Genomic DNA, 19,289 nt, shown 5'->3' with positions numbered 1-19,289 from the left:
AGTTCATCAGTAACAGGCTTGGATATGTAAAGCCCTTTTAAAACTTGCTTTCACTGACAATATACAGTGTGAAAAAATTAAGATACCCCATGAATTTTTTTTTACATATTTAAACATATGGACATTTCATCTTCATTTTAACAATACTGAGTTATGGAAGGGATAGATGTAACATACTGTAGCCAAACAAATACAACTCAGTTGTAACGTACTAATCAGGCAGACAAGGATCCAAGTGCAGATAATAGCCATTTTTATTGAAACAATGATTACAGAGCTATCAAACAGATGAGTTACTCCGTTCAAGCTGTGTTGTGCAGGAGTGTAGTAATCGTGGTCAGGACAGTCCAGGGTCACGCCGGTAAGACAGAAGCCAGGAGGTACAGAGGGACTAGGCAGGGGACGAGGTCTAGGAGGAGAGCAGAGGTCAGTACACGGGAAAGCAGCAACACAGAGAAAACGCTTGGTATGTGACATGGCAACAATACTTCGCAACCTGGAAGAGTGAGGGGGAAGCTTAAATAGTTGTGAAGGGGAGGGGCAATGAACGGCAGGTGAACCGCATCACACGGTGATCACGTGCTGTTCCTGACATCAATAAATGTCTTTTAAAAATAATTTGTAAAATTTAATTATTAGAAATGCAGTTTTCTCATTTTCGAATTCTAAATTCAAATTCTAATCTGAGAATCAGGTGCACCACATCAGCTGCAGATGATTGAACCATCAATTGAGAGGACTTTGGAGGAGGCTGTCCGATTTGAACATCAGACATTAGTTTGCTTTGCTCTTGATTGTTGAAGTGAGGTGGTATCGCCATAGCAAGATTTTTTAAAAGAAGGTTGTAGGTGCGGATGAGTCTAGGAAGGAATTAGGGAAGGGAAACCATTAGAAAACAGCTAAGAAGTCTCCAACTTTCCTTGAATGTCATCATGGGGACTTACAGGTAGCTGTTGTCATCTTGATGTCAAAGTACATCTACCATCAGACAGAGTGCAGGCACAAGTGTGATTTTTATGGGAGATGTGCAGGGAGGAAACCCTTGCTGTCTACAAAACCAAGACCAGAACTTCTGGAACAATGTGCTTTGGATGGATGAATCCAAAGCATTAGAGCACAAGAACCTCATAGCACCTGTGAAGCATGGAGTTGGAGATGGAGATGGAGATGGTTTGGGGCTACAACAGGGCCTGGCACACTCTCCATCACGGAGTCCACTATGAGTTCTTCACTGTATCAGGTGCCCGAGGAAAATGGGCCTCCGTCTGTCCCAAAACTGAAACTGAAGCGGGGGAGGACCATGCGACACAACAATGACCCAAAACATTTCAGGAAATCTGAGGAATGGAACAAAAGAACGAAACAGAGAGTTCTAGAAAGCCTGAGTCAAAACGCTCATCTAATCCCTATTGAGATGCTGGGATGAGTGGATTTATGTGTTTTGATTGTGTTATATTTATTATTTTTTCGGATCTGTCATTTGTGGGGAACACATTTCACTAACAAATACAGAAATCTGCATCACGGGGCCTTTGCTATAAACATCACTGCCATCATAAATTCTGTCTTTGCATCTCCCTTGTCTCCTCTTCCCGTGTCTGTGTGTTTCTCCTGATCCCAGGCGTACAGTAAGAACGATGTTGGCCGGCTGGTGGCGCAGGTGCTGGTGGTAATTGTGGATCTGTGCAGGGGCCTGATCCAGGACCTGCTCTCAGGCTGCTGGTGGTCAGCCCAACGTCTCACTGCACTGCACACCCTTTCACGTGTGCTTCGGGTAGCTGGGGGTGTTGGGGGCATTCTGCTTGTTCCCACAGCCCCACAAATGCAGATGACACATGCAGTAACTTGGGATTTGCTGCATTGTGCTTTGTTATTACAGCTTGGTGTCTATTGCAGCACAACGTTCTGCAGTTTTCTTAAATCTGGTAGTCATCCTTTCCCAGCTGATGGATCTGTTTCGCTTACCTCTGCTCATGCTATATATTTAGTTAATTTGGTTAAAATATATAGTCCATTTCATTTGTTAGATCAGTTTATTTGATTTGACCAAGAAGACCTGCGTGTCTAAATGTTTTTAACACATTATAAAGGAGGTTCAGAGATATGCTGACCATGGTATATGACCCCAGAGAAAAACATGGTTAGGACTGTGTAACATTGGGAGCATAACACAATGTAGATGCTTGCTGAACTTTAGCGATAATATTTTTATCTCTGGGCGAGAATGAGAGCCGTTATACAGTCCAGAAAACTGTGATGCCAGCAAAAGTACATAAACAAGATTCAATTTCAATATCAAAAACAGTCCAGGTTAAAAACACACGCAAAATCAGGAAAAGACATGAAGGGATAATCCAAGAGAGTAAACAAACAAACAAACTAGGTCAAACCATGAAGTACACACCAGAATAAATGTGTGGTATGCTTTCAAATGGGGTTGTTGTCAATATTTCACAAAGTGTGTTAGACAGTGTTCTTGTTTTATAGAAGTGGTAACTAATAATAACTAATATAGGTGTGAACTAATATTGAGGGGAGGAGGATCTGGGTACGTGTCACCAGGAATTCTGGAGATTGGAGTCTTTGGCGTTTGGAGCCCCACTTTTTTGCACTGTGAACAAACTGAACAGGATGTGACAAACCTATGTACGTCAGCAGCAAGCATCTCCCGCCAATAATGTCCAGTGACCAGTTGTAAAGTGTACATCTCTCCCTGATGACCAGTCAGTACGAGCTCATGTCAGGACACAGTCATTACATGTTGGGAGTAAATACGTTTTTCTTGGCAGGCACTCAACGGGAACATCGAGGTAACCAGCAGTGATTACATTTTTTAGTCAGTCTCCCAGCATTTGGAAGAGACAATGACCCTCGGCTCCTTCTCACCATTCTTGACCACAGACCCCTCTGTGTACATCCATAAATGTCCATCTCATGTTGCGTACAGACTCTAGATTATTGTTGTCTATGAATACTTAAATGGGATGATTTGCCATGTCGAGCCAGTGTCTCCATTCTTCCAGTGCTAGTCTATATGAATAGCCTCTATATTATGATTGTACATAGTGAGTCCTCCTTGGCTGATGTCATATCCCAGAATGGAGATGGCTGATTGGTGGAAGTGGCCCTCCTCAAGCTTGGGTTAGAACATACAGAACATACAACTGGTTCTTCAGTAGCGTTTGTAGCAATTTGCGTACCTGCTTGACATGTGTAGGGAGATCAGGTGAGTAGATCAGAATATCGCCAATGTAAGCGATCACATACTTGTGCAAATATTCTTGAAGTACATCATTGATAAAAACATTGATAGAAACACTGACGGAACTAATGCTAAGTCCGTATAGCTTTACTAAATACGCATAGCGTCCTTTGATTGTTAAAAAGGTTTTCCATCCATCTTGTTCGCATATCCAGTTTACATTATAAGCACTCCTGAGGTAGAGTTTAGTGAACACAGTGTTTTAAGTCCCGATATTCAGTGGGACGGTTGCATGGTGGAGTACGCACACTGTCTGGGCTTTCTAAAGAAGAAGAATGAACACAGAGAACATCTGAAAGCAGGCTCTTGTCTTGACCTACCCACGAAATGGGTAGAGCCCCTGGAGCCGTACAACGTCCCCCCAGACGGCCTCCCAGTAGACAGAAGACTGCTCTTCTCCTGCTGTCTGCAGATTGACATTTACATAGATTGTCGGTTCACCTGTTGACTGCAGAAGAAGCTGGGTGAGGCTTTCTTTGATCAGGAGAGCCAGCATGTCAATGTGAGTTGACTTACAAGGTTATGAGGTATCTTAAGAGGTCTACTGAAATCCATTGTTCATCTAACATCTGAGCATGAGACAGATAGACAGACAAATAGAGTATGAGACAGGTTCAAGCAGGTTAAACATCCATATAGTGTAATTACATTACCAAAATTTGTCCTATAAAATTTTTAACTCTCCATGAACTTGTTTATGTAGGACACTAGTCAAAGTCAAATTTATTTATATAACGCTTTTCACAACACATGTTGTCACAAAGCAGCTTTACAATTGTATGGGTGCAGATCCCTAATGAGCAAGCCAAAGGCAACAGTGGCAAGGAAAAACTCCATAGATGGTGGGGAATAGGAAGAAACCTCTGGAGGACCAAGACTCAAAAGGGAACCCATCCTCCATTGGGCGGCCCGTTAGCACAAGTCCGTGGTGCGCAGGATGGTTCTACAGATAAAGTTAAGGTCCTTGTTACCCGGCCGAGTAGTCACAGTCCCTTCGGTGTAGAACACTAGTGGCATCATTTTAACGCAAGTTTTACTGGGTGCATCATCTCATCAATTTGTGTAATGTCAGTTAACAATTCCCCACCCACATTCATCAAACCTACATTCACCCACATTCATGCACATCTATGCACCCACGCACACCCCCCATGTCCACCCACACCCCCCCATGTTTACGCACATCATCTCATATACAGCATCAGTTGTCATAGCTTGATCTGTATGCAATGTACTGAATATATTTTGTAAATGTATCATTCCCAAATTTTAGTCCAGGAAAAGCATTCTGAGACGTGGTCATGCAAAGCACACACTCACCTGAGAGCACATTCACTGAATGTTTTGTTTGCTTGTTTGGTTTACTTGCAACAGGAGTTTATCAGAGCCCAGCTCTCCTAAAAGTCACTCAGAACCGGCAGGCATGTCATCAAAAAGCACCAGACTCACTCCCATATGCAGCGTACCTGGGAGGAACTGCCCAAGGTCACCAGTCACCTGTCACCCATCTCCAACCCCTTTCCTACCTCTTTTTACAGACGTTTAACATGAAACAGGCCACATAAATTCTCCAATGTTTCAGTCACTATGTGAAAACAGTCTTGGTTTATTACAGGGGGCCACACGCTTGAGTAAAAAAATGTAAATGGTTTTTTTAAATGCACTTTTAAAAAGTGCAGATTTATTCTCTTTTTGTGCTGTTATTATAAATCCTTGTGATTTTTTAAAGGAGTTTCTGAGTATAACACAAAATAGACATGACATCACTGACCATAACTATAATTCATATCTTCATGTAGGAATCTGGGCCGTTTTGAAGTCATACTGTTCACATTTTGCAGTTACTGTTATCTTGCCTTTCTTTCCTTTGAAAATGTCACTTAAGTTGCAGAGGGAAGCCGGAGCTTTTTAAGACTTCCGGGTCATCACTGACCCCATGGTAACGGGGTCAGAGCAAACCCAAGCAGAACCGGCCATTGTAAAACCTCAACCTCCCCTTTCCAAACCAAAGCCTGGAAAGCTGCCATTACAATGGTACCTCTCAAGGCCAGAGCCTAACACAAGCCACATGGACCCTAAATCACAACCTCATGTGAACACGAATAAACCTGACTCTGATCTTGACTCTGATCTTGACTCTGATCCCCATCCACTGCAACCACGAAGCCGCGAGGGCAGATCAGGGCGGCGAGCGTGCACAGCAGAGCCACCTACCTCTCCTCTGCTCCCTACGCAAGAACCAGGCTTCCCACGCTGCAGCCCGTGTGCTGGGGGAGACGAGGGGCACGCACCTCAAGCTCCAGGTCACCTGACTTCCATGTTGCAAGAGGTAAAATATATGTAATTATGAATGCTGTGGTTTAAACAACTACTTATAATATAAACTGGATCCACCTTGAATTGTTTGAACAGCTGATGAAGGACCTCTGTAAGAAACATCCTGTTTATCTGGACGTCTACCTGGAGTCCCATGTTGCTGCTCGTTACTTCGACAAAATGTTCAGATGCACTCTGGCAACCATTTCACGTGGCACCTTCACACTTCAGGGAGTAGAGCAAGGCCCTGGCAACACCAAGGTCATAGGTTTGATTCCCAGGGTGCTCACGTACTGTCATAATGAGAAATGTGTAAGCTGCTGTGTATAAGAGCATCTTCTAACTGATGTGAATGTACAGTCTTGTGTTTTGTTTTGGCACAAAATATTTTCTGTGTGTGTCCAGTGAGTCAGAGGGTGTCAGGATGTCAGGGTTTCAGGAACCGCGCCCCATCCTAGGACAGAGCTCCACCCAGAGGCACTACGTCCACAACACATGTTCACAATCCCCAGAATACTAGTTACACTCACCTGTTTCCTATAGCCACACCTGCACCAGGCCTATATAAGCACAGTTGTTACACTTCCTCTTTGTGAACAATTGCCCATTATGTTGCCTACTAAGCGTTTCTCTGTAAATATAGCTCTCCTGTGTTTTGACCTCTGTTTCCTCTTTAGACCTCATACCCTGCCTAGCCCTTGGAGTTCTGTTGGACTCGGCTCCATCTAAACATCTATGGATGCAGAGCTCCAAGGCTACCCAGGCAGCCTTTAGAATCAGGTCATGTGAGCACAAGACATGTCGAGATGAATTGCAGAGATGCAGATGAACTGATATGTAGCTCAAGCCTGTTTGCCTCATCTAACTGCATTTGTTATTAACACTCTCACTGCTATGTAAATGTGCCATATTTGTCGATTGTGATTTTCACCAAACCCACGACCCTCCAGTCACAAGACCAGATCCCTACCACCAGACCATGACTGTGTCAGTGATTATCATCTTAGATCTTATTATACCAGGTCAGTATTGTACAGTTTCTTAAAGAATGCTAAGCTACTTCACTATATTACAGAGTCTGGAACACACTCACCTTTCAGTAGTTAAACACAACCCGGCCATCATCCCAACATGGACGTGAGGGCTGGATAAAACCATTTCTGTATCTGCTTAGGATTTTTTTTAGTGTATAATGTAATCATCACATTTCAACCTTTAATTCTTTAGATATTACAACTGCACCCTGGCTGGGCCATTACCTACAAGCTGGCATGCAACACTCAATTATTTTAATAGCTCATAATGTAGGAGGGCTTTCTCGTGTTGGCGTGTAATTTAGGCAGCAGAGGAAACCTATCTGAAAGAGAAAAGGCAGCAGAAAACCAACCACTGGTGCTTCTAGGTGCAGAGCAGTGTACATGTGTTCACACACCAACACGTAGCCCGAGACGCAAAGTATTAACCTTTTAACGCCTGTTACACACACCTACACCCACACAAATAGAAATTATTAATATACAAAAGGGTATAAGTGTATAAGGCCACTCCCCCTGAGCCCCCTTAGCCTCTGGATAATGCGGTTGGCTGCCAAGAGTTATCACTGCGCTCAGCACTTACCCAGTAAGTGCTCTCAGAATCTAAATGAACTATAATGTGTAGTAGGCTTCTGCGTTTTTCAAAAACGGAGGTGTTCAGGAGCCTCTGATTGATACAGACAGGTGTGATTAGGGCACGAGTTAAACTCAGGCTAGTATATCTCTAAAATCATGGTTGGGCTACAAACCACACAACAGTCTAAACATACAAACATTATAGCATGGTTTAACAAATATGAGCTATCACCTGAACCCCGCATTGTTAATGTCTTGAAGCTCCTCCCCATCTCTCTCTGACAGGTCTGATGTTTAGGACAGTTCGTTCCACAACTTGGGAAACATTGGACACATCAGGACATTGCTAAATTCAACAACACTATCCTTAAGCACGCAGAACTAGTTAACGTACCATTTTTCATACTTACTCCCTAATATCTTTATATACACTGAGGAGGTCAGACACATTTTACTCATAGTTGTGATTGGCATGGCAAGAAAGACTTTACCCTGGGTCAATGTCAGAGGCATTTTACCTCAAGGACCCCCATTGACCTGGGTTTATCTCATAAGTAAATAAAAATATTTAGAAATTATATGTATTTAAGAAAATATTAGAATGATGCTATTGCCTCAGCTGTGGCCTTGAGTTCTTTGTTTTTAACTGCACTGGGGTTGCAGGGTACTGAGGAGACAGTGGGACAGACTCCCATCTATATACAGTAGGAGTTTTTCTTTTAGGTAAGGTGAAAAACATAAAAGACCTTTAGCTGAAATTAGAGCAGATATGTATGTGTGTCTTCCAAAAAGTGCCAGATTTGTTTGTGTGTCCTCTGATGGACATGCTGCCCAGATATGCACACAGTACAGGTGGCTGCTAACAGAATTCATATTGAATATGGAAAACAGGATAATGAACACTTGCCTGTCATATACTGTTCTTTTATGATGTAGTAATAGGACCAATTCATTTTTAGATTGGACTGGTGAACATGCCTATAAGCACTTTAGAATCTAATTTAAATCTAAAGTGTGTTTTATAGACAGGCAATATCAATGTCACACCACCACAAACTGAGGAGTTTTGAAGAAATGTATTTATTATTTCTATTTGACATTACAAAATGGCTTTCATGTTGGCATTATAAAAAAAATATTTTATGTAATTTGACCATTGCAAATAACAGTGTCTACTTGTTGAGCAAGACATTTATCAATTTGATGATATAGGCCCATTTTTGTCATAATAATAATATAGTTCATTGTGAGCTACTCATAAAAAGAGTGAGTTCAGAACAAAGAGTCCTTTTCTACAGTAGATTTTTCCTGTAATAAGGCTTTTTACAATCATTTCAGTACATAAAAAAATATCTAGTAATAAAAATCTTTGCCAAACAAACATCCACACAGATGAACACACACCCGTACGATTGTTATATATAAATGACATTTTCTGTAATAAGGCTGTTTACATTCTATTGTTTCAGTTAAAACTAAAGACAAAAAAGAGAAAACATCTAGCATTACAGGTGTTTTCACACCTTCCTCAAACATAATGCTTCATACATAAATAAAATTCAGGAAACCTGGTTTCTCCAAAACTGTTCTATAATGGTCTGGCCTTCTAACCTCAGTCCTTCATGAAATGTTTAAAGAATTTTTTATGAAGACAGACAAGAACTGACCCTCCAACCTAGTTTTTGTTGTATAGTTGTTCTTGCTGTTAACAGTGAACATCTGAGAGGAGACATTTACTACTAGAGAGGGAAACATTACTACTTGTGTTCTTTGGTTACAAATGGCCAAACTGACAACTACGACATTTTTTTATTTTCTTGCCACATTAATAGCTTGTTGTGCCTGTTACTTACTTATTATTTAATAACTGTTATGTCTCCTTATATTCTCTGTAGGAGCTTATGTCTTAAAACATATAATGTCTCTTTCCTGGTTTCCATGGTACTGCTCAACAGATCTCGCTGCTGATTGGTTATCTTTTGGCTGGTAAGGGGTAAAGCAGTACAGCACTAAACGTGGAGAGGACTTCAGCGGACGCAGACTCCGCCAGCATCCCGGACATCTTTACGACCCCCGCCTTCTGACCTTGCCTGAGGTCCAGCACAAGGCTGGCAGAGGCGGAGCCACCGCAGAAGCACCCTGCAGAGGCCACGCCCCCTGAGCCTGACGTGTCGAGCCTCTGGATACTGCGATTGGCTACCGAGAGAACCGCTTGTGCTCGTTCTCCCTCTGGGGCTGTTATCACAGCGCTCAGCAGGTAGCGCCCATCCGTGGGCACAGTAAAGATACCTGCAGGATGGACACGGACATGTTTACCTCTCCTCATTTTTATCGTATTTATATGGCCCTAGTTCATCTACTAATAATCCAGTAATGCATTAATAATCTCTGGTCTATCGGAAGTGGTGGTGCAGGACTGCGCACCTGTTTTCGGGTCGTAGTGTCCGCCATCATTAAGCAGAACTTTGTTGAAGCGGATGATGCCAACCTCTCCAGAGTAAGAGGATAAGAGGGTCAGGCCAGCTGAAAATGACACAGGAGCACTCGCACTCGTACGACCTGAAACACACACACACACACACACACACACACACACACACACACACACACACACACAAACACACACACACAAACACACACACAAACACACATCATGCATGCCTTACATGTGCGATAACCAGCAAAACCTGTGGCGTATATTTAACGTATATTTTGTATTAGATTTTAAAGTTATATCTACAGTTTATCAAAAGCATAAGAATGGTTTCAAAGTACCTGACAGAATGTGAGGGATGATGGAGACTGGTGAGGAAGGGTAGCCTACAGAGGACGGGGCAAACACACAGCTTTAGAACACTTTAACACTGTATATCTGTCATTATGTACTCAAACAAGTCAGGATGCTTCTATTTCAAATACCTGTTTTATAACTCTTGAACATACAACACAGTTAAAACACTCTGATGGAACCACTTGGTTCCAGAACTGGGACAGGTGGAGGGAGGAGAAAACCCACTGACCCGGCGCAGCAGCATATCCCTTAACGGGTGTCATGCTTCCATTGGCTCCCTGAGGAGGGCGGGAGGAGAGTTTGGTTCCGGGTGGTCCCGCCTCCCCCGACTCCAAGACAGGAGAAGCTGGAAGGGCGGAGCTTGTCTCCATGGGAACACTGGAATCTTCCATACCACTACGAACACCTGGAGAGGGAGAGAAGGAGGGAGAGGGAGAGAGGAAATTAAGAGGAACCAGAGCAAAATAATGATAGTACTGACGGAGTTAACAGGTGCGACAAAAGTGTCGTAAACCTCAGTCCGTTTCTTCGGGCAGATTTAGAAATAAAAGCTGCCAGGATGTCATGTTGACTGTGAACAGCACACACCCCCCATATCCCCGCCCAAGGAACTACTAATGGAAAGTGTGTGTGTGTGTACATGTGTGGGCGCTTGTTCAGCAGTGAGACTGTGGGAAAGTTGAAACTCTAACATCTTGGCAAATTACTAAAAAAAAAAAATCCTCTAGTTTCAAATGAAGCAGCAACTCAAACTCTATCTGACTGTTCACTGCGATCATTTAAAGGTCAGGAAGTATAAAGTGGGATTTTTATATAGTGCTGATCATCTGTACAAAGGGCTGTTTCAACATAATTATCCACTAACTAAAAACTGCATTAAAATTAAAATCACAAATGAAGACTTATATATTTTTTATGGATGTAGTAAAACCATGAAACACCATGAAGCAAATGCCTCTCGTTGGTAGTCAGCATGTTGCAGGTTGTGATTAGTGGTTACTTTTCCTCTCAGTAAAAACCATGTGTGTTTATTTACTTACACTGGGCCCAAGTGTTTATGGCAACTACTTTTCACACATCCAAACATCCAGTCATGCTCAGGGTCACTCAACATTTAACAATATGCTATAATAACATTGAATAATAATGTGAAAAGTGCTATCCTAAAATCAGTGATCTGGAATTTATTTCTGGATAAATTTATATAAACATTTGTTTCTGGACAAAAAAAGGTAACTAATGCTGTGTTCTCTTATTCACAAGGGAATAACTAGGATTGTAGGGTTAAATAGAAAAGTCAATGATATTCCATTATCATATTCTAAAATATATTTTTCTCTTACACCCCCAACACACACACACACACACCCATCCACACACAGAGGGTGTTTTCCTGCAGCAGATTAGAGAGGCCTCTACTCCCTGTAGCAGTATTATTTTCCAAAGCCTTTTAACTCACACTCAGTAATGATGAACCATTTCCGAATTGCGTATTAGGGCTACAGAGGATTTCATACTCCTCTTACTGATAACTTGCATGCAAAGTGATAAAGACTGAGGCAAACTGATGCTTGTTTATGGTTGACCTCAGTGAATTACGTCCGCACTGTGTAATTGTTCCGTGGTGTATTCATGTCCCTCTCTTCAACTCCAGATCTTAGAATAGTGAGGTGACCCTCAGCAGGAAGACGTGGAGGGTTATTTTAATTATGTATTCCGCACTGTAAACCTGCTTAACACGACTTCTTTCCCGTGACCTGTGATATCCACAGGATCTGGATGCCAGCTGGCCTGAGTTACATCCACATGCCCACACATGTATCATGTAGAAGCAGTCAAGTAAATACGACCTTTCTGTTGACCCTGCTTTAAAAATCATGGGGTCAAAGGATGTTTCCAAGGAGTTAAGCTGCATTAGGGGGCTTTCAGAGGATGCTAAATTTCCTCGTCTAACTTACGTGGTGACTTTAAATAGGCATGGCTGTAAAACCATAAAGCCAGTCAGTTCCCATGGTGATCTGAAAAAGGCCTCATGTCATATTCATGTCCAATCATATTTGGCTAAAATAATGTAGCTACATAGGGTCATATTGTGAATCAATTAGCTTCAATAATTTTAGTTTGCGTCATTAGCATTCATGATTAAGGCTGCTTAACATGGCTGTGAACTGCGTGGCAGTTGTTACCAGCTGTGCTTCTGAAGTTGCTGAATGTGTCCAATGTCATTTGGTAAATACCTCATTACTATCTGGTTGGATATCAAAAACTATGAGTATTCATTGACACATCAGCCTCACCATAAAATGTTCCTTATGGACTGCTATCATAGTTAAAAAGTCAATAAAAATACGGGCTATAGCATATTTTGCTAATAGCTTGTGGCTTTTTTCAGGATCTTCTGTAATATCTCTATTTGTGTGGAACCGTACTTGTACATGTCATAAACCTAAACTCAGTATACTGGCAAAATGCTAAATAAATAAATAAAGTGTAAAACAATAAAACAAAAATCTGACAGAGCCTCGTTTTCACTCACGTCTGAGTGGAACAGCTTATCCCTTTGGCAAGACAGCATGAAGCAGGTAGAACTGCACAGTGCTCCCTTTCTTCCTTGAAACCAAAACGTTTTAAGAGCCTCTAATGCCTTGAACGGCAATGAAACGTTTTGGGGTGATTTAACATTGTTACACTGAGAAACCATCTCACGTTGCACCACCTCCTAGAACGGCAGCAATCATTGACAGTTTACGTGAAACACGGATGGATCAGGCCAGTTGGAACTACTCAGTGTAAGAAGATGAATGGCACCTTTGAAGATCTTCACAAGAGGCAACTGAGAGGTACTCCACGCTGAAATGCCCTTTAACTGGCTCATATCAGGATACGGCTGATACGTTTGCTCCAAAATGGAGTCTGCCAGTCAGGCTATCCTACCACATCCAGATAACAGGGCTATAAATACGCATCTATGCAGCTGGGCAAAAAGGACAAAGACAGACTGGAGAAGAAGGTTCACAGTCACAGTTCAAAGGTCAGAGTGGACCATGATGCCAACACGTGCACACACAAACGCACGCACACATACACCATATAAAGATCAAGGAACCGACTTCTGGAATGGGCTGTTAGCAAACATGCACAAGATGCAGTGTAGGAAACACAGCAGCCAAAGGGGGGCCCAAGTCTTCATTTGTTACATAGCAGAAGACAGGCTGCCCTACTCTACTTCACCCAGGGAGCTGAAGAAGGAACGCAAGAGTCCATCAACTTCAGAGCCACAGAAATGGCTGCTTCACAGTGCCGTTTTCTGCAGAGACATCCAATGGTATGGAAAACAATAGGCCTGTTGTATTTTTGTAGCATCTGAAAGGAATTTTGTTCAGCTGATATAATGTACACAATCTGTAAGTTCAGTTGAAATGAAAACAGTGAGGGGAAACAAAGGTTTAAAGTAATTGCTTCTAAATGTGCCTAAAGCATTGAAAAGAACCCTCATGTTTGAAATGCTGATGGGTGCACTGCTTTGGCGGCATTAGCCCTCGTTTTTTAATGCATTACTCCTCTGGGGGGATTATAATCTTTACTGTGCTTATACACACAGGTCAAATGAGTAGCAGATGGACATTCTCTCCCACTAACACACGTAAGAGTGTACATACACGTGCCTGTGTGCACAAGCACGCGCATGCGTGTGCTCACGCACGTGCACACGCACACACACACACATCCTCACACACACTGCAGACAAGCCAAGAGTTGCTCAACTCTTAGGCCTGTCTTGTTAGACCAGACATGTGTGTCCAATCAGGGTACACAGTAGAGTAAGTACCTACCTTGCACTGTTTTACACGCAGACAAAAAAAAAATCACATATGCAACCCTCACTCATAGGAAATCCTTCTCCAAACACTAACGCTTAGTGGTGAGTTCTTCAAACAATCCAACCCTTAATTCCAGCTGTAGAATGAAGCCCAGCTGTTCCTCAGTCTCACAAGACTAGTTGAAATATAGAAACTGCAGAATGCCAGCTAGTTACAGGATTTACATTAAATGTACAGTCCTGTTCATTATCAGTGGTCATTTTAACAGAGCTTCTGACCTTTTATGTTACTAAAAGTGCTGCTGAAGAAAACAGGATTACTGGTAGAGGAGATTTACCTGATAGCCATAGACTCACACAACACATGACCCGAAAGGTGACTTTGTTAGCCATAGTCTTCCATTCACCTCATTTTAAATGGCTACAGAGACCATAACCTATTATTAACTCATGACCAAAGTTGTGTTCAATGAAGTACTCTTACAGGTGACATAAAATGCAAAATGTTGACCCAGTCAACAAGGAAGCAGCATTATAGATGATGTCAAATGTTGTTTAGTGACTCTGTTAACATAGTGTTGTGTTTACCTGTGTACTGGGCTGTACTGGCGGTTCTGTTCTGCTTGCTCCCTGTGGTGTGCATTTTTGTTCTCAAAGTGTCAATGTCTGCGGAGTGCGTGAGGACAGTGCTGTTGAGCTGCCGGACGCAGTTCCAAAGGCCGTTCACGTGTTTGCTGAGTCCATCTTTAATCCGCAGGAGACTGTCTGACATTGGGTCCATCCTGCCGCACAGGCTTTCAATTCTGGTCAACCGTCCGTCGACCCCAGAAATCACCCCCTCCAACCTGCTCACCAGTTCTTGGCTCCTTACACAATCCTCCTCCAGTTTGTAAAGTCTGTTAGACAGCTCGTTGGTGGGAGTTTGATGGCTGACCGTGTGGTCGAGCACTCTGACCGAGTTCCCCAGATTTTCAACCTGCTGTGCCAGAGAGTCCACCTCACTCTTCAGGGTTCCTGTGTGTTTCTCAATCTCTGCCACATACTGACCGTTCATGTGATCTGTTGCTTGCGATTGTGGGTCTTCTACAGCCGGCACAGCCACACTGATCTGACCCTCCAATGTTTTGTTTTGCACCTCCTTGCCTGCTGCCCACTCCTTCCTCATTTTCTCCTCCAGGAGGAGGCAGCGCACCGCTGTCTTCGTCTCCAACTGAACAAACTTCTCCTCCTCTTGGGCCTTCTGCTGTGTGAAGGTTGCATTCACTTCACTAGCCAGGCTCTGATGTGCATTCTTCAGGTTCTGGATCTCCAGCTGAAGGTCTGGGACATCTGACCCATTCGGAATGCCTGCTGAGATAAGGTGCTTCGTGTCCTGGATTTCCTGGCGAAGGTCGGCTTCTTTGGACTCTAGGAGCTCGGTGAGACTGAGGTAGGACTCCTCCTGGCCTTCACACTTCTCTTTAACAGAGAGCATTTTGTAGTCGCATGCGTTCTTCAAATCAGCCATCTTAATGTCCATTCCTTCCAGCATCTCAGTGCGGAGGGCTTGAAGTTGTTCATCGATGTAAGCCTGGCAAGGGCAGTCAGTGGTTGATGGGGAGGGCAGGAGAGGGGCCGTGGCCTCTTCTGTTAGCCGATTCACCTGGCCTTCAAGCTGATGAAGCTTTGCCTCCAATTGCTGGATGGTGTTGGTGTTGATGCTGATGGTGTTAGAAAGGTCCTGTACCTGTTCCTGGAGCTCATTCGCCATTGGAGAAACTGGAAGGTATGAAGGGAGCAGGAAGCTGTCCGTGCCTCCGGCCAGGGCGCCCTGAGGTTGTCGCAGGTTTCCCAGGAAGTTTTGAAAAATCTTGCTGGTATCTTCTTGGAGGTCCACACGCAGGTTAGTGTTGGCAGCCTGCAAGTTAAGGACCATTTGAGAAAGTCGCTGCACTTCTTCCTCCAGTTCCGAGACTCTAGAACCAATGTGGTGTCCTCCGTTACTCCCAGGCTCTCCACCCTCTGTCCAGAAGTGCCTGGTTTGTCCATTTTGGCCAGGCTGTATCCAAGGATGTGAACCAGCGAACACTTCTGGTCCTATTGGAGAATACAAAGTCAACATATATTCGTTACATTTGTAGCTAACAAATTGGCAAATTCCTGTAGTCAAAAACCAAGGATGCTAAATAAAATCGTGACCACATGGATGTAGTACCAAGAGTTCTTGGCTCTGCCTTGACCTTTCATTTGTCTCCTTCTAGTAAAAAAAAAAAAAACTTTTTGTGAGAAAAATTCTCACAAAGTTCTACAGAGCAGCAGAAGGCCTACCAAGGACACTCTGTTGCTGCCCGTGGATGGGTGGTGGATCTGGTCGTGGTTCTTGAAGAATGTGAGAAGCCAATCCAGGATCCTTAAGCTCCATGCAGTCATGACCACGATAACCTGGGCAACATCTCCACTCCAGTTCAGTGACTTGCTTGTGGCCCACCTTGTACATGGGCCTAATATGAGTACGGTATCTGAATTCACAGATATGACATTGTCACATAGTATCAATTAAAAACAAACCAACAACCCAGGGAACATTTTTACAGCCCCGGGGAAAACACTGTTAGTGAAAGCAGACCATATCTGTCAAAACAGCAACTGAAAATGTGATGTTCCGATAAAGCAAATATACGCACTAGAAATATTCATCTGATTCTGTGCCAGGTCTTTAACATACTATGGTGTCCTAGTCATCTATAAATTCCAACATTCCAGTACTGAATGACCCATGGTGTATAATTACAAGTTGAAGATGTGCCGTACATGCAAAGCAGAGCAAAGTGACAGTTTTAAGGCAGCCCACAGAGGATTCTAAGATGTAACTGATCTGGTGTGTATGGCCCCTCTGTCTGCAGTGAATCTCATTCTCCATTTCTCACACTGTTCACAAACTTAAACTTTCAAGGAGAAACAAAGAATGGCATTATTACATGGTACATAATTCATTATGATTTAATCCAACTGTGACACACATCTGGAGTCCAGCTTGGAAAGCGAGTGGGGGGGGGGGGGGGGGGGGGGGGGGGGGGGGGGTTATTGACTAATGTGAGCGTGTGCGCGCATGTGTGTGAGACAGACAGACAGACAGAATGAGAGAGAGAGAGAGAGAGAGAGAGAGAGAGAGAGATAGATAGATAGATAGATAGAGAGAGAGAGAGAGATGAGCTCACTCATACACTCACTCTCACCCACATTCACAAAGGGCGTATGAATCTTCAGTGCCAACACTGAACCTTATAGGAGTTTGGTCATTAACAAATGTCTTACATCAGTGCTTCCTAAAATGTCATCAAGGAACCCTTAACCACTCAGTTCCTGACCACAGATCCCACCCACAAAAATTAACAAGTCAAATTTTTGACAGTGATGGCCCTGATGCTGTCATTTGTGATAATGAAGTAATGTTCACTAGTTAATATCACACTGACACAATTAGGTTACTTGTAAATAATTCAATATGATGAATATTTTAATGTATAAATATGTAATTACAAAATGTCATTGTCTCATTTTATTACTGCATTAGCTGAAGTATTTGTAACATTTCCTAGCTGAGATTTGTGACACTAACACTGTAAAACTCTAAAACTCCACATCCCTTATGCATCTCTGGACTCTTGGCATTGTACAAGTCATAAACGAGTGTCTGACAATAACAGCCTGTATATCAATATTCAAAATATTGAGCAATCAATATTTTTGATAGGCTGTGGTTTTCTGTTTATTACTTTATAAGAAATGAACGTGCTGTTGCTGATTATCTTTTCTTAGCGCATTTCCCACGATGTCAATGATGGAATCACATATATATGTTCACACATAGCCATGATATCAAAACATCTGCGCAGGTGTGTGTGTGTTCAAGAAAGAATGAAAAGAAGTCAATCTTTCACAGCGACGCATGTGAAATTACTTTCAGCAAATGGAAATAAACCTCAGCATACGAACTCTCTACAAAATAATTCTTCGACAAAGGTGCCTTTAACTAGACTGACTGCATCTCAGGCCTAGCTCTGCAACGAGAGAACCGAACTCATGCCCTGCCGACCAATAAAAGCACGCGCGTCTCCGCCCTTCGTGTATTCTTCAGTGGAACTTACATCACTCGCTGCGCGCAGTCAGGCTGATGCGTTGGGCAAGGCGCGAGCTCGGGTTCCACGACGCTCTCCGTCGTCCCCAGTACTGCACACGTCACGTTCTTGTGCACGACGAAGGCGCACCAATTTCTGCGTGAGTGCAATTACGCAATATAAAGTAAATGAATCTGTTTAGCAGCACACCTATTATAGGATTCAGGAGTTCTTCTTTCCACTCCAGAATCAATTAAACTGGCGTATCACGTCCAGATATCTACAAAGTTATATATAACGTACATGCACACTGCGCATTGCACAGTATCAGATAAGCTTAAGTAGTCTGCTCTTGGTGCATCAAACTTTTAATGTTTTTCTTTTTAATACGGAACGGTTCAAGCAATCTGCAGTGTTTCGGCGGTTTACGCTTGAGTAACGTTATTATAGTAACGCTATTATTCCATAAAACACTTCCTACGCTATACGTTTACAAATGGCACAAAAGTTACGTTCATGCAGGCCTATTTAACATTTGGAAATACGTCAGCTGAAGAAAGTACACTCACTTGTTCCTCTGCTGTGCAATCGAGCTTGAGTACGGAGAGCCTTGGAATAAACTGTACCTCGGCGGGGTTCCATAAATTAACGGAACGATTAGTAAAAGTATCACCGAGGATGGCAGTACACAGCCTGCATACGTGGACTTCATGTTTAAATAAAGTAGAACGCGTAGTATATGAAAATGTTATAAAAACCTACACAGGTTTGCTAAAACCTTCGAAGGCTTGCGAATTGTGAGATGTGCTGCTCTCCGCCCGCGCGCCCCGCCCCGCCCGCGCGCGCAGATCTACAGGAGCTTCGCGAGCGGCTTCCGAGCGTCTCGTGCGCGTTCGCTTTAAGCGCGGTCGGGTTTCCAAACTCCTCGTTACAGCCTCTGCCTTGAGGTCTCCCCATAAAGTTATACTGACGGGAAATAACAAGTTTATCTTCGAAACGTACCCTTATTTTCTTTTTGAGATTTTAAACTGTGAACATATCCGTCATGACTACTTGGGACGAAGCAAAACCGAAACTCCACAAAGAACGTTTAAGACGTTAATCTGCAAACGAATTTGGCCATATTAAAATTAGTTAATTTTATTTGTAAAAAAAACAAAAAAACAAAACAGCACACCAATTCAGCATGTTAGGATAGCAGATTAAAACGACCACTGCAATGAAACAAGCCCTAGTTTTAACCCAAGTCGTGGGCACAAGTGCTGTAGGTAACTGCGAAATCCTCGTGTCCCTTATTTTCTTCTCTTGGCGATCCATACTAGACTGATTAGCAAATTAAACTTTCTAAACCGAGCGTAGAATCGCAGATAAGCCACTAATTTTACTCACGGAC

General features: G+C 43.0%; 1 protein-coding gene across 1 annotated transcript; it reads right to left on the bottom strand.

Moving 5' to 3' along the window:
- Positions 1-8,249: 8,249 nt before the first annotated feature.
- emilin2b (elastin microfibril interfacer 2b) lies at positions 8,250-18,800 on the bottom strand. Its single transcript, XM_076973399.1, has 8 exons — positions 18,466-18,800; positions 17,927-18,052; positions 16,107-16,297; positions 14,388-15,875; positions 10,209-10,385; positions 9,964-10,008; positions 9,613-9,747; positions 8,250-9,477 (listed from the first exon to the last, which is right to left on the bottom strand). Exons 1-8 carry the CDS (start codon positions 18,606-18,608, stop codon positions 9,161-9,163), a joined length of 2,622 nt encoding a protein of 873 aa, XP_076829514.1. The 5' UTR covers positions 18,609-18,800; the 3' UTR covers positions 8,250-9,160.
- Positions 18,801-19,289: the final 489 nt, after the last annotated feature.

Source organism: Brachyhypopomus gauderio, chromosome 14, assembly GCF_052324685.1.
Source record: "Brachyhypopomus gauderio isolate BG-103 chromosome 14, BGAUD_0.2, whole genome shotgun sequence".
NCBI lineage: Eukaryota > Metazoa > Chordata > Actinopteri > Gymnotiformes > Hypopomidae > Brachyhypopomus > Brachyhypopomus gauderio.
The sequence above is the reverse complement of the archived record's forward strand: the minus strand, read 5'-3'. Positions and strand labels throughout refer to the sequence as shown.

Coding starts and splice junctions, on each gene's coding strand:
- emilin2b (XM_076973399.1), bottom strand. CDS start 18,608: ATGAAGTCCACGTATGCAGGCTGTGTACTGCCATCCTCGGTGATACTT. Junction 18,053..18,465: donor ATTGCACAGCAGAGGAACAA/GTGAGTGTACTT, acceptor GCACTCACGCAG/AAATTGGTGCGCCTTCGTCG. Junction 16,298..17,926: donor GACTGCGCGCAGCGAGTGAT/GTAAGTTCCACT, acceptor CTGTGAATTCAG/ATACCGTACTCATATTAGGC.